Here is a 16,390-nt window from a genome sequence, read left to right as displayed (position 1 = left end):
CAAACACCTCATGGAACTAACAGAACACTGCTTAACCAACACATATTTCATATACAAAGGACAAAGATACAAACAAATAGAAGGAGCCCCCATGGGATCACCACTGTCACCTGTCATTGCCAACCTGTTCATGGAAGAATTCGAATCCAGAGCCCTGGCCAATGCCATCCTCAAACCCAAACTATGGTTAAGATACATCGATGACACATTCGTGATTTGGCCCCATGGACAAGAAAACCTAAACAATTTCCTAACACACCTAAACAGCGCACACCCCAAAATCAAGTTCACCATGGAAACAGAAACAAACAAACAACTACCATTCCTAGATGTACTAATCTACAAAAAACAGATGGCACACTAGGACACACCATATACCAGAAGAAAACCCACACCAACCGCTACCTCAACGCCCAATCCCACCACCACCCAGCACAGATAAACTCCGTGGCTAAAACACTAATTACCAGAACCAAACGCCTGGCAGACAAGACACACATTAAGGCTGAACTATGCACCCTGACTAAAGTACTGACAGCCAACGGCTTCCACAAAAGCAAAATCACCAGCTTGATCCACAAAAACACACTGAAACATAATAGAGACCCAGAAGATGAACAGACCTATGGAACAGCTGTCCTGCCCTACATAAGAGGTACTACAGACAAAATTAGTAAGGTACTACACAGACATCACATCAGGACTGCCTTCAAAACAGACAGAAAAATAGCAGCCATCCTTAGCAACCCCAAAGATAAAATTGACCTGGAAAACCAAGGCGTATACGAAGTCCCCTGTGCATCATGCCCGGCCACATACATTGGACAGACCAATAGAAGAATAAGTACCCGCCTGGATGAACACAAAAATGCAGTCAAAAAGCTGGAACACACTTCCTCACTAGTCCAACACATGGAAGCTACAGGTCATAGCATCAACTTCAATGGCACCAAAACCCTGGCCACTATGGAAAACCCTAGCCACAGAGTCATCAGAGAAGCCATAGAGATTGAAAAAGACCAGAAAGCATGAACAGAAGAGATGATTCCACCAGGCTGTCAATCATTTGGAAGCCTGCACTCACAAACAAAAAATCTCCACACCACAAGCCAGGCAAACACCTGGGCACAAACAGATCCCCCTGATACCTCCAGCTCAAACACACCCCAACCAGGCACCCAGATGAAACCCAGCTTCCTAACTAATGATAGCCGCCCATTTACCCGAAGCCAAGCTGCACTAAAGACCTCCATTAAAGTAACACAATGCTGCCAGCCAATCAAGATACAAAAAGAGCCAAAAACAGACAGAAGATATCAGAAACACCCATCAAGCAGAACACAGCAAACTCCGAGACCAATAAACACAGACCAAGACTCCCAACCAATCAGGATGAAGAAAAACCATTCTGGCACAGCAATAGGCTGCCCCAAATTTAAATCTGAAACCACTGTAAAAGTCTGACCCACAGACGGACACAATACAGAAGCCTGATGATGGCAGATGAGATTCTGCTGAAACGTTGCTACAACTTTAAAAGAACTACAATGACGTGGAAAATACCAACCAAGCCGAACACCATATATATATATATATATATATATATATATATATATATATATATATATATATATATATATATATATATATATATATATATATATATATATAATTCTCTCTCTCTTATTTTCCTCTGGTCTGTTGTTAGAGCCTTCTCTTTTTATATATATATATATAATATATCAGAAAGGAACCGGTCCAAACGACCTAGGCACGCCAGAGGCCTTAAGGCAAGAAGCCCCTAGGCCTAAAACCCGACTGCCTTCCCAGGCGGCGACTGGGCGGAAGCGGTGAGAGGTAGACCGCGCCAGCTACGGCTGGCTGCGGGGGAAGCCAACAAGACAGAGGCAGGGAACAAGCCTCCAACACAACAGTAAAAATCTTTTAGCTTTAATAAGCTCCGAGCAGGCCTACGGGTCCTGCTGCCTTAGTGAGGCACGCTGCAGATTGGGAAGATAACGAATTCAAAATGGCGCCCGGCCACGAGGCGGCGCTTAAATGGCGGCCGCCTGCGACGTGGACTTACAGGGCTCTTCAGCAGCAGCTAGAGAGACTGTCCAGAGGCAGTTCAAGGTCCCCAGAGGAACACAGGAAGGAAGGAGGCAAGGAAGGCTTCGAACTGAGGCAAAAAACGGCATTCGGTGGTGGTGGTGGGGGAATGGAGCGAAACGGAGCGTCTATTAAGGCAAAGAACAAAAAAACAGCAGAAAGGCAATGGGGAAGGGGTGGGGGGGTAGCTTGTAACATTTGCTAACCTTCCCCCTGGAACCCCCTGGGCCCAGGAGGGCCTCCCAGGGGAGTCTAAAATCACCAATCACAAAACCAACTACGCAGGCTAAGATAGGAAATAAACAGATACAACCTGAGAAGAAAATAGGAGTCAAAGTAAGGCTTGCTGAGACGGCCAAGAGCACTTTGAAAACACTGCCTACTCTGCGAGCGGCTGAGCATAAAACTGGGGAACGCTGTAATGGAGTCACGTGATGGAAGGAGGAGCGTTCCTCAGGAATTTAGCTCAGCCTACAACAGCAGAGACGGAAGCACCACCCACTCTCTGGATGCTCCGAGCAGCTCTAAGGAGAAGTACCAGGATCTGAAGGAGGAACTAGAAAGGATATGGAAAGTAGAGGCTGAAATAGTCTTAGTAGTGGTCGTTGCACTAAAGGCTATGACTCCTAAGCTGGTAGGGTGGCTTCAACAGATCCCAGGAATAACACCAGGGCTCTTTGTTCAGAAGAATGCAGGGCTAGGAACAGCTAAGATACTGCACCAAACCTTCAAATTCCCATGCTTCTGGTAGAGGACCTGAACTTGAGGAAGGCACTTATCACCCATAAAGGTGAGAAGAGAGGCAAGAAAGGATACACGTAATTCCACTGTGACATAAACAGTGCTTAAACCCTTTCTTTACATGCATCATTAGTGTGAGAATGAATGGTTCAGTCTTTGGGGCTCCTATAATAACCTGTGGCCAATTACTTGAATAATATGGACAAAAATAGTTGTTCAAAAGATAAAAAAAATATTTAACTGTTGCAAGCACCCAATCTCCATCAAGTCTTCATGTCATTCTGCATCATCTTTCTGTTCTGTGTAGCCTTTGGATGCTCATCCAGTGTTATGAATAGACTGTAGTGCCTGGGAAATTTGCCTGCCCCACTTTAAACACTTCTGAGTGATAATTGTAATATCTGGCCACCAGAGGTCAATATATTTCCATAGGAAAGTGGATAACAATGTAAATTATTTAGTCCTTTTAAAATACTGGAGTCCTCCAGCCAGTGTTTTGGATAGTTGAATAACATTTAATGTTTTCTTTATGCCCTTGAGCCAGTTTTGACACCGAGCAACCATATTATAGACAGGTCCTTGCAATTTCTTGGCATTATTTTCAGGAGTAGTTTGCTCCGCCTTCTCCTTCTTCCCAGGGCTAGTAGGGAGCGACTGATTCATCATCACCCAGTAGGCTTTGTGCCTTCGTTTGAAGACTGAATTAAAATTCCATGCCTTTAACCACTACACCAAACAGTCTCTGTAACAGTACTAACCAAAGTTAAAATATGACCAAATAAAACAAGTTCTACTTGATAACAAAACTAAGATTAGCAAAGAATGCTTAGCTTACATTATGAATTGTGGTGGCGCAGTGGTTAAAATGTAGTATTGCAAGCTAACTCTGCCCACTGCCAGGAGTTTGATCCTCACTGGCTTAAGGTAGACTCAGCTTTCCATCCTTTCAAGATCGGTAAAATGAAATGTAAGCTTTATTAAATTAATACTTTTATATAACCCAAGACAGATATACAAAGAAGACAAAATATCTACATTGTAAATTTAGATCACATACGTTAATTTACATTTTATTGATCAAATACTGAAAAGAGATTAAAAATATTTTCAGTTTAGAAAGCAAACAAATGAATCACCTAAATATGAAGTATTTTTAACTAGAAATAACTTACTTAGTAGTTTAGAAATCTTAGAAAGAATTACACAAAAGTTTAGGAATAATACAAAATACAACTATTTTGCTTCTAAAATATACTATAATAAATCTATAATAGAAGAAACTTTAGTACCAGAATCATTTTCTTTAACAACAATTTCATTACTTGAAAATAACAGGAAAAACAGTCCCATGCTTATCTTGCATCCCTACATTTCTTCAACCAAAGGAACATGTTTTCTCCTGTCCGTTACTAACATTGTGTGATACATAATACATATAAGGTATCAGATACATCAGAATCCAATAAATGCATAGGCAATAAATCCATCATTATTCTAAATATCAAAGTGCCAAATTATGGGAAGCAGAAGTCACCAATAGCAAACCAAAATTATGTCTCAGGATTCAGCATATTATATAGAAGCAGAGAATATGTCAATTATATTAATAGATGAGACTGCACACCTCTGCTTTCCAGAATTCAGTAGTTTGGAATTCTGAGAGATCAAAGAATTCATTACTAGACAAGACCATCCTCAAGAAAGATCAACAATGTTCACATTCCTTTTGTATAGCTCTGTTTATTTCCACATGCAAGGATAAGAGCTGATTATTCCCATATTTCAAACCTAAATCTCATTAAAGATCTAAGTTATGAGCAAATTCAAGATTTTTTTTTTAAAGTGGCTGTACTATTTGCTCATTCTATTCAATATGGAGAGGTTCAGACATTTAATGAGAATTAGTTGAAGTGTTAAGGTATCACGGCATTTTTAGTACCTTAAAATGCTTGTTTTTATTATTAAATAAAATTTAATTCAATTTTTTTGTTGTTAGCTATTTATGATACCAAATTTACAGGTAGTTCTCACAGATCAAAAAAGGACAGGAGCAACTCTGCCACTAAGAGATATGATCACAAAGTGAAAAATCGAGTTGCTTCTTGTGAGGTAGGCAGCCACATAACTGTGATTAATAAATAGATAAAAATGAAAATAATGTGATAGTGCCCAATGCACGATGGCAGTTCCAGCTGAAGTCATTAGCAAATCACCCACAGTTGTTAAATGCAAAGTCACGTGGATACAACTTGCAACTTCTTGCCAGCTTCCACACTGACTCTGCTTGACAGAAGACAGCTGAAAGATCACAAATACCAATCACGTGACTGTGGGATGCTGTGACTATTATAAAGTTGCCATAAACCCAAATTGCAATCACATAATCACAACGATGTTGTGAAAGCCAGAACTTTGAGGACCACCAGTTATAATTCTCCTTTTTCAGCACAGCTGCAATTTTAAACAGCCACTCAATGAGTAATTGGTAAGTGAAGAACTATCTGTATTTGGTCAAGTTGTTTCTGCAGTTAGTAACAAAACAATGGGTAAAATGAAAAGTGAACTGCATCTCACTAAGGAGACCTACCAGATGCACCATGTTGAAAATATTAATGACATAACATCTCTTATTTAAAGAAATAATTTTTTTGGGGGGGAAGAGAGGGATAAAGGCAAGAGGGCAAACTGAAACAGAGATGCCAAGTACATTTCATAAATAAAGATTTCTTAAATAAATAAATAAATCTGGAAGCAAACCGGCAACCAGTGCAGCTTGTGCAACAGAGGTATAACATGAGCCCCTGTTGGGGGTCCCTAAAACTGTTTGTGCTGCTGTATTTTGTGCCAGCTGAAGCTTCCAAACATCCTTCTAGGGTTAGCCCCAAATAGAGCACACTGCAGTAATCCAAGGCTGAGCGCAGAGCTTCATAATCCAGGAAAGGGCACAACTAGTATACAACAGAGTACCAAGCCCTGAGCAACTCAGCAAAGGAGTTCCACAAAGGAACAGATGTTAGCTGGATTTCCCATTCCCTAGCAATATCAATTGAGATCGACCTTGGAGAAGGGAGCCGAATCAGCACAATACACTATACCATTGAGATGGCCTCCAACAGCACAGGCAGGAAGATTATTATGCAGCAGGAAGATTGGTACAGTAGCAACAATCCCATGATCCCAGTTTCAAGACAGGGTCTTACAACCAGAAACTTGTGGAGCAGGGCCCCTAAAGGCCAAAAGAGATTCTCAGACGACTATTGCCACTCCACCTCATCTACCCTGGGGTCTTGACTGATGCAAAACCCTAAATCCAGCTGGACATATTTCCAAGAGGGAAACTCCCCCTTAGGGAGTCAGCCAGGTTTTGATGATGAATACCAGATCAGCCTGCTCTTCTCCAATAAGGGCCGTAAATAAAGGGAGCTTCATTATTAACTAACCTGGCATATTATGCTTGCCAAATATATACCGTATCTTGCTTTCTCTGGGCAAGGAAGAAATGATAGGAGCAAGAGAATTAACAACTCAAAAAAAAAAAAAAGACCAAAATAGACCAATTGTTCTTTTGATGTTCAGTCCCTTAACTCTGGATTGTTACATGTTCAGATTTAGTAACTGAAAAGTGGTGGCAGTTAACCTACTACAAAAGAGGTTTAGCAGCCTATTCTAACTTGCAAGTTTTAAGGGGTGTATGTCTCTTTGTTCCCTATAATAAAACAATAGGGAAAGTGGCACCCAATGAGGAAAGGGCATTTTCTGGGCACTGCTAACTCCCATTCCCTCAAAAAATGATAACACTGTTTCATAGAATCAGAAATTTGAAAGCAACAATAAAATTGTGAATTCTAGTCCTGCCATACACATAAAAGGTAATCCCATTCTATTTTCAACCTTGAATAATTTCAAAGTAATTGAAAAGTATAAAGTAAATTAAGGTGGACATAAAATGTAAATACAAACTGCCATTTTTAAAATGCTGACTCCAGTTCACTTTTATAGGCTGGCCAAAGGCATTATGAAGTCTACCTTATATGTAATATATGCAACCCTTTAAATAATACATGAAAAGTAAGAAAATTATATTAACCAATTTGGAACATACATTTCAATAATTAAGGATGCATTTGGATGAGGAAACCAATCATAAATGAGGCCATTAACACATAATAAGAGGGCAAGAGGAGCCTGGGTAATTAATCGATTTTATCTTTGGAGCCCAACTATTCATAAATATATCTATAAATTCAATTACATTATTCACTGAACCATAAGGTCAATGTGCTCAGCATAAACTGGATGAATTAAAAAAAAAACAAATTATGGAAGCTGAATCAAATTAGCAAGGAGGGAAGGCATTTGGCATACACAGTATTGTGCAAAATCATTCAGATTCATTCTGTATCACCGTTCCAGTTGGTTTTGCATGGCCGTAGTTTTTATGCTGATGTCAACCTACTTCTCCATATATGCTGTTTGAATAGATCCAAATCCAGAATATTTGGAAATATAATTATGGTGAACAGAAACTCATTCAAAAGATTCTGGCAGTAACATAGTTGTTGAGGGTTTTTTTTTAAATAAAGAAGAAGTAACTAGCAGCTAGCAATTTTTGCATGTTAATGAAGGTGAGTCAAAGTGGAAGATTCAATGACATTTCATTGCTCAAAGATATTGCTTTGCCATAGTAAAGAAATTGCTTATAATATAACAATAAAAATAATTATACATATTTATGGTAAAGAAAAATTAATTCTTACAATTAATGCAGCAAAAACTGAAAATAAAAGTTCATTTTTTTATCTGTAGAAATGCTATTATCTAAAGCAGTGTTTCTTAACCTTGGCAACTTTTAATTGGACTTCAATTCCCGGAATACTCCAGCTAGCACCCCGTCTGTGGAATTCTGGACACTGAACTCCAGACATCTTAAATTCACCAAGTTGAGAAACGCTCATCTAAAGTAACTAAATTAGATCAATCTGAACATCACCCAACAAGCCTACTTGCTCTATTATATACCAGTACTGCCAGGATAGGCTATAAATGATTTCCTCGGTCTGGTTCACTGGATACTTTGGTGCTGCACACTCATTTTCAGTCTGACCAGTCGTTTTCTTCACATTCTGACTCATCATCTGAATCGCTGTATTCCACAGCAATCCGTCGAGAAAGAATTGTGGCCACATCATTTCCAACTGGCTCATGCTTGGCCGCCTGTTCACGCTGCTCTTGTACTTTTTTCAGCTGGATTCCTGAGAGAAGCAAAGAAATGTGACTTTTTGTGCTAATTTTTCCCTTAAAAGGCTTACCAATACACAGGACTCAAGCGTTCATGAAAATGTTCTAGAATTAACATAATTAGTAATCATTTACACATAGTCTTTCCAAGCATGAAAATTATTTTAAAAAAAATAAATCCTCAGTCAAATGTCCCTATTAATGGCTTGCTTATTTATAGCCAATGGCTTATTTAGTACAATAAAAGCTTCAAAAGGGGAACATCTATATTTTTAGCATGTGTGGTATAAACAGCTTATCATTCATCTGAACATGTGGATAGGGTAATTATCTATTCAACTTAGCAATAGCAATAATTGAGGACTTAAAATACTTTCTAATATCTATTTACATAAAAATCTTTTTGATACTTTCAGATGTAGTTAAACACATAATTACGCACTCAGAAGTCGGTCTATCCAAGAAAGGCAATTGGCTACTTATAGTATCCATGGATGTGCATACACTCAACAACTTCCTTCACTTATACGTACCATATGTTTTATGCCTCCCTAAATCTCAGGGACCTTATTTATGTATAGGCTGCAGGGACCACTTTTTCTCCTCATTGGGAGAGAAAAGAAAGCACCATATCTCCCTCTTTCCTTGCTAAGAAGCAAGTTAACATCACTGCCTTTTTGCAAGATGGCAACAAAACAGGAAAACTGACTTGCTGGTGGGCGTAACAAAAGAGTAGCAAAGAACTTCAGGGGAGGAAGAAGCAAGTTTCCCTTCTGCTTCAAATGACCCTTCTGAGCTGCTCCTACATAATACGTTGACCTAAATATTCATCATTTACCAGTCAGGCTGTCCAAAGGGCATGGTCCACGAGGGACAAATTTAATACATTTGCAAGATACCATGTTGAGAAAGATTTAAAAGCAGTTCAAAAACAACCACCCTGTACTTCTGTGGCTGATGATTGTTCATCAAAAGAAAAATATAAATGCAACCGAAAACAAAAAAGCTGAGATCTCTAGTTACATCATGCAAGCACTGAGGACCCAAAACCTGTGATATTTAAAAGGAGAGGTCAGGTTTCGGAAGCCTTACCCATCCGAATAGCAGCAAGAAGATCACTTCGAGCACCACTGATGGGTGACTGGATAGACTCCTGCATTTTAACCTCCACTACTGCAGGAGTGTGCAATGGAGACGATGAGAGAGAAGATCCGGCAGGAGGTCCTGGGGGAAGAGGAGGTGGGCCAGGAGGAGCAGGAGTTGTAACAATATGCCCGCTTGGAGGAAGATGTAGAGTACCAGAATATAGTGTACCAGCCACTAGTCCAGCATGGGTAGGTAGCACAGGGATTTGGAGGGGACTAACAAAAGCAGTCTGTGCAGAAGGAATCATAAGTGGTGATGCAGGGGCTGGGCCTCCTGAAGAATTGTAATAATCCACCATCTGAGCTGCAATCATCCTAACACATAAAACAGAACAAAGCTGAAGTATCAACTAAGTCCGCAATGTAACAATCAATTAATTAATGTTCTATTTGATTTGAACTTTAAAAATATTAGGTTACATTGCAGTGCTTCACTTTCTCATTACATTTTTTTCCAGTATATACTAGAATATTTATTTACAAAAAGTTTGGCAGTTCAATTCTCACAGGCTCAAGGTTGACTTAGCCTTCCATCCTTCTGAGGTCAGTAAAATGAGTACCAAGATTGTTGGGGGCAACATGCTAACTCTGAAAACTACTTAGAGAGGGCTTCAAAGCACTGTGAAGTGGTGCATAAACCTAAGTGCTATTGCTATTCATCATGAGCAAAGCTTGTCCCTGTCTGAGACTATCTTGTCTGCTCTTCATCATCCAGAAGCTATTTCTATGGCACTACTTGAAGATCAAGAGAAAAATGTTTAAAATAGTTAGGTTCCATCAAGGCAGCTACTTATGATTGGACAGTTGCTTGCCATCTCAGCCTGCTCTCCAGGTATTAAACACAGCAATTCCAAAACTATTGCAGTAATATATCTATCCCATTTAACCATTTGGTTCATTGTCTTCCTGTTCTTTTTTTCAATCATCAATTTATAGTCAATCATCTAGTTGCATCATATGTTTAACATATATTTCTGTTTGCTGATTATTGTATAACACAGGAGTCCCCAACTCCCGGGCAGTGGCCTACTTTGGGGCCATGAGCTGTTCAGAACCGGGCTGCCCAAAGCAGGGTGTGAGCACATGCATCCCACTTGTGCAAGCAGTGAGTCAGCACATATGCCCACCACTCGCACAAATGGGGCTGTGCATGCACAGCACATGCATTTGGCCACTTGCTCATGCATAACCACCCTTTTCTCCCTCCCCTCCAACGGTCTGCAAAGCCAGAAAGGTTGGGAACTCTGGTCTCTATAAGGACAAAACTAGCTATTTACCCATAATCTGCTGGTATTAATGCAACAGTGCCCAGAGCACCATCTAAGATTTGGGGTGGGGGTGGAGGTGGTTCTTGAGGCCTGTTCAAAGTAGCATGTTGCATTGTGGTAGAAGATAACCTATATTCATGTTCAAGGCCCTGTTTTGCAAGCATAAACTGAGATCCATCTCCTGTTCCACATGAAGGCACATAGCAAAGTTGACGATGGAGTGAATGATTTGGAGTAGCAGGATATGAATAACTGGTAATATCTGAAGCGTGGGATCTGAAATTAGAAACAAGAATAAGAGGAGCCATGAACAAAATATAGTTAAGACCACTCAATTTAAAAGATTATCTATTTAACATTTTACAGTTTGTTAGTAGATGAGATTAATGCAACATTAAATGTTAATGCAACATTAGACGTTAATGCAACATTAAATGTACGCCATGTTCACAAAAACAACGAGAGAGAGAGAGAGAGAGAGAGAGAGAGAGAGAGAGAGAGAGAACTGTTAGCTGATCACAAAGCTTAGAAAACAGCAAACCTTTTAGTACTTAGCAGTTTAAGAACAAGCAACATTGTCCCTGCATCCGTAATGCTGCAGAGAAGCTAAATTAGTAAAACAAATTACGCAGCATTGTCATATGGTTAAAAAAAGTGAAACAGATGCTCATCATCTTATTCAGATGGAAAGCCCGGGAGTTAACAAAGCGCTTTCAATAAGACAAAAAGACAAACCCTTTGGGCATCTGGGACTCTTTTGTGCCTCCTGCCTGCTCTTGTGTCTGTATGTCACTTATGAACTCAATGCCCATTTTCTTTCTCTCCCACTCTTCTTTCCTGGTCCTTACTTTTCTCACATTAACTTGATGATGCCGGCTTGAATTCAGCTTGTGCCTCTCTCTCTGAATCATAATGGGCACAATATAAATCATAACAAAAAGGATTACAGACAGGATGGAAACATGAGAATTTCATATGCCAGGAGTTACATTAGATGGGCATATGTTACATACAACAATGTTACATTTGTTTTCCATGCAAGATGCAAAAAGCAGTATTGAACCTACGTGTGTTTCTTTTAATGGAACTGTTGCTTACAATAATCTGTTTACAACAAAGCAAAGCAAAGCTTTTATTTTGCCACGCAGCAAATAAATAAAGACAGGCAGAAAAAGACATTAAACCAAAAGGCTTGAAAGATGTGAATTAGCTAAGATAACAGAATCAGTAGGATTATGAAGGAAAGGTAGAAAAAGGTGTCTCTTTCAGATGAAGAGATTAGAACTTGTTATCAGAATATCACACAAAATATTACAGACTGAAAAATCTCTTCTTAATGCAGACAAAACAACATATTAGCTAGAAAATTCTGGAAATACAAAAAACATTTGTTTTAAAACTTGATCATGCAATAGTTAGTTACAAAAACCTCTGCCTTTAAGTGCCCCAGCTTTAAAATGAATACAACATGACATAAGCAAGCCACAACAGATGTTAATGGAACAGTGAAATTCGTGGGCTGCACTATTTGTTATATTTGTTCCTTTCTTCAAGTAGCAGAGCAAAAATGAAATAATGCCTAACCAATCTAATTTAAACATTGTACCTGAACATAGAGGCCTCTGGCTTAGCTCAAAGGCAATAGATACAGAGATTTGATATCTCGTGAGTTTTTTTTTTAAAACACTTCAGCTTTAAGCACACAGTGCCTGACACAAAAAGGGGCCATTTCCTGTCCCAGGTTTCTATGTCTCTTTTTGCTGCAATAGGCTGTTGCAAAAGAATAAATCTTTTAAAAATAAGTCTTCATGGTTAATCCAATTCAGGAAAACGCAGACACCAAATTGCCCAAATCATCCAAACTAAAAAAGATATACCTCTCTTATACACGTAGTCCTCGACTTAAGACCACAATTGAGCCCAGAATTTGTTTGCTAAGTGAAAAAAAATGTTAAATGGGTTTTGTCCCATTTTGTGACTTTACTTGCACATTTGTTAAGCGAATCACAGCAGTTGTTAAATTAGTAACACGGTTGTTAAGTGAATCTGGCTTCCCCATTGACTTTGCTTGTCAGAAGGTCGCAAAAGAGAGTCACCTAATCCCGGGACACTGCAGCCATCATAAATGTGAGCCAGTTGTCAAGCATCCCAATGTAAATCACGTGACCACAGGGATGCTAAAACCGCCATCAGTGTGAAAAACGGTCATCACTTTTTTCAGTGCCGTTGTAAGTTTGAATGGTTTCTAAACGAACTGTTGTAAGTTGTGGAACAGATGAAAGATACTAAGGATACCACTGAATATATAAATCTTATTATCAACAGACCTAGTTTCGGGGGATAGAGACCCTTCAGAAGATGCTCCAGGGTAAATATTCTGAGACAACCTGTTGTCTGGTCTAAGTTCTTTGTCATAGGCCATCATATTCCACTCTTGGCGCCTGTTCCTTGCTTTTCTAACCTTTTTCACCTCACGAGTTGTGCCATCTATACGTTTTTGATCCTGATATAATATAAAAAGCGATGAAGCATGCAAAAGAGAGAAACAAGGAAAGAGCAAGTTTAATGCTGTTAAGAATATGAAAATAAGACGTGCAGGTGAGCCAAGCACAATTAAAGCATATATCAGATTCCATTGGTTATTTATATAAACAAACTGCCAGCATTTGTTCAACATTTGTAGGATATGGACATCTGATGATGATATATTCATTTCCCCCACTTCCAATAAAAGGATTTTAATGTTATAGTTTGCAAAACTTCCTCTATATGATCTAGTCAAAGCAATCTAACTAACAAATCAATAGTTTTTCAATACATCACATTAAGTAACTTGAAAATATTTTCTCATTACATGCTGTGAGTTGGTACAAATGTACCTACAAATAGCCTTTTGTTGGGTTGTCTTCCAGCTGCAAATTAAGCTTATTCAACTTTTAATTTTGTTCCTCAAATGAAGCATGTATTTATTCTGAAGGAAGCTGATTTCTACTTTTCCTAAGACTGAGCCAGGCAGTTTGGTTTTGTTTCTCTCAAGGATTTCTGAAAGTTAACTGATTGGATATTTGTTCAATAGTTGAGGAATTTGGGTGGTGTAATCCAAATCAAATGAGTGTTTTCAAAGTTTGGATGTATGTAACTTTCAAATAGCTTCTTACAGTATAGACCAGGGATGTCAAACTCAATTTCATTGGGGGCCACATCAGGGTTGCTTTGGCCATGGGGGGCTGGGGTGGGCATGGCCAGGGTGAGTGTGGCCAGCTTGACATCACTCATGTCGGGGGTGCCTGTGGTCGCCCAAGCACTCTGCCACCAAAAATGGAGCTCGGGAAGGTTGTGCGCAGTGCTCCTGAACTTTTGCTGGCAGAGGCACCACAGGCCAGTCCTTCTCTGTTTCCAGGGCAGCCCTGCAGCCCAGATCTAAGCACACCACAGGCAGGGATGGGCTTCAAAAATTTTAGTAAAGGGTTCTCTGCCCAGTTGCTGGGTGGGCGTGGCCATGATGGGTGTGGCCTAGTCGGCCTCCTGCACCACAGCAGCGGGATTTTTTTGCCCTCCTCGGGCTCCGGAGGCTTTGCTCAAGCCTCTGGGAGGGCAAAATCAGCCTCGCCAGACTCCGGAGGCTCTCTGGAAGCTGGAAACAGGCCCTTTTGTGGCCTTCCTGAACTTCCAGGAGGCCTGTTTTTCACCCTCGCTGAGCCTCCATGCATGCCCTGCACTTACCTGCATCCAAAATTAAGCCGCATGGGGACTGAGGGGAGGAGTAAGGTGGGCAGGGCCAGCCAGGAGTGGGATTTGGGGGTTCTCCAAACTGCACAGAATCTTAGCTAGGGGGTGTCCCAACCCCCCAGAAGCCCACTCCTGCCTACAGGCCGGATCTGGCCCGCAAGCCTTGACACCCCTAGTATAGGCTGTCCATGTTTAGAAACCATGTTTAGAACTGGCAACTTAATTGTTAAGTGAAGCAGTCACTAAGTAATACCAAGACTGTGCTTTACAATCTTACTGCATCTTTCATTTGCTTTACAGACCTGCGAATGTCATAAATGTAGGGATCAGTTATAAAGTTACCTTTTCATCACTGTGATAACTGTGAATAATCACTAGATGAGAACTACCTTTTCAAATTTACAAGGTACTGACTCTTTTGAAGAAGTGCTTACTCCCTGCTTATTACTGTCATAGTTGGTAGACAGACACTGAATCAGGTAAAGGTGCTGCGTGAGGGGCAAAGACAAGTTCTTATGGATCACTATGATAAAAACAATTGACTCCAAGAGAAATTTGTTAGTTCTTAATAAAGTGGGTCCTTGACTTACAATCCAAATTGGGACTGGATTTTTCATTGTTACGGTTGTAAGTTGAGGGTCCTACATAACTATTTTAATGCCATTTTTACGACATTTTCTGCAGTGGATTTTCAGTGAATCAACACAGTTGTTAATGCAAAACCATTTTTTTCAAATGGGCATTTTGGGGGGGCAGAAATTGGCAATAAACATTGCAAGTTGCAGTCATGTGACTACAGGATTCTGCAACTAGTCATAAAGGTGAGTCAGTTTCCAAACACCTAAAATGCTGTCACATGACTTCAGGGGCGGATGAGACACAATTTATGATGGCCAAAAGTGCCTTATGGGCCGTTAAGCACCGATTCTGGATCCATTGTAATCTTGAATGGGCATTAAGCAACCAGATGCAAATCAAAGATTTTCAGTAAATGTAGTTAAGAGGGAACAATTCTCAGTTAAGCAGTTCACCCTTCACAAAGTGGATATCATAAAAATGCTAAAAGCAGGCCTGTTAGATTTGTTTATCAACCCACATTTCTCCATAATGTCCTACCAAATCCCTGTTTCTCACAGTTATTACATCTCCTTTATTGTGTGCTTATTGTTTGTGTCACCACACTGACAACATGTAAACCCCAGGTCACCCAATCACTGCAATGTGATATTCCTTTTTTTGCAGAGGCCCTAGATCAGGGGTGGGCAAATTACGGCCCGCGGGCCACATCCGGCCCGTTGGTCTGTCCAATCCGGCCCGCCCCTGAAAAAAAATCGCTGGGCGTGGCGTATTGCCCTGCGCCGCATGGCCCCCAAAGCTGCAAAACAGTGTGGAGCGCTCTCGGGGTAGGAAAGAAAAGAAGAACTTTGCAAAGGCCTCGGCTGGGAGTTCGAAATCACCTTCGAGTGCGACCTCTCTGAAGGTGAGTCCCGCCAATCCCCTTTTTTCCCCGGGCTTCCAGGCTTAAACTTTGCAAAGGCAAAGTTTGCAGGCGGGAGCGTCTTCCGGCCGAGGAGCGGGAAGGGTTCCGCCCGGCGGGCGGGCGGGCGGGCTGCTTGGAGCGGGCTTGCTTGAGCCGCCTAAAGCTAGGCCGCTGCTGGTGGAGCCTTGCCCTGCCTTGGTGCCCGTTTCCCGGCTCGGCGGTCCTGCTCGGGCGGCACTTTAAAAGCCTGCTCCCAGCACCCGAGCAACTTCCCAGCAACTTGCGGCTTCCTTTTCCTCGCGGGCACTCGCGCCTGGCCCCGAGCCACGTGGCGGAGGGGAAACCCGGAGCACCGCCGGGTCGCCTCCTCCAAGCAGCCGCCCGCCCGCCGGGCGGATTCCTTCCCGCTCCTTGGCGGGAAGACGCTCCCGCCTGCAAACTTTCCTGTGCAAAGTTTAAGCCTGGAAGCCCCGGAAACCCGAGCAACTTCCCAGCAACTTTCGGCTTCCTTTTAACTCGCGCGGGCGCTCGCGCTGGCCCCGAGCCGCGCAGCGAGGGAAGCCCGGCGGGCAGGCGGGCTGCTTGGAGGAGGCGACCCGGCGGTGCTCCGGCAGCAGCAACAGGCAGTTCCGCCCGGGCTCCGCTCAGGTGTCCGGCTGGGGCTGTCAGGAGTTGCTACC

The 16,390-nt window shown here is 41.4% G+C and overlaps 1 protein-coding gene across 3 annotated transcripts in view; it reads right to left on the bottom strand.

The window, feature by feature from the left end:
- Window positions 1-3,911: 3,911 nt before the first annotated feature.
- Window positions 3,912-16,390, bottom strand: part of WASF3 (WASP family member 3) — a 34,241-nt gene continuing 21,762 nt past the window's right edge. Inside the window, exons 6-9 of one of the 3 annotated variants that reach the window (XM_026674982.2) lie at window positions 11,237-11,403; window positions 10,511-10,777; window positions 9,181-9,548; window positions 3,912-8,102 (exon numbers count right to left, since the gene is read on the bottom strand). In XM_026674982.2, the coding sequence (XP_026530767.1) occupies window positions 7,945-8,102; window positions 9,181-9,548; window positions 10,511-10,777; window positions 11,237-11,403 (960 nt within the window). In that variant the 3' untranslated portion in view covers window positions 3,912-7,944. Of the gene's footprint in view, window positions 8,103-9,180; window positions 9,549-10,510; window positions 10,778-11,236; window positions 11,404-12,828; window positions 13,005-16,390 lie in introns of all 3 variants that reach the window. The other 2 variants (XM_087966315.1, XM_026674984.2) reach the window with 2 other exon arrangements.

Source organism: Notechis scutatus, chromosome 5 (assembly GCF_049901735.1).
Source record: "Notechis scutatus isolate UNSWTSFEM ecotype Mainland chromosome 5, rNotScu1.2, whole genome shotgun sequence".
Taxonomy (NCBI): Eukaryota; Metazoa; Chordata; class Lepidosauria; order Squamata; family Elapidae; genus Notechis; species Notechis scutatus.
The sequence above is the reverse complement of the archived record's forward strand: the minus strand, read 5'-3'. Positions and strand labels throughout refer to the sequence as shown.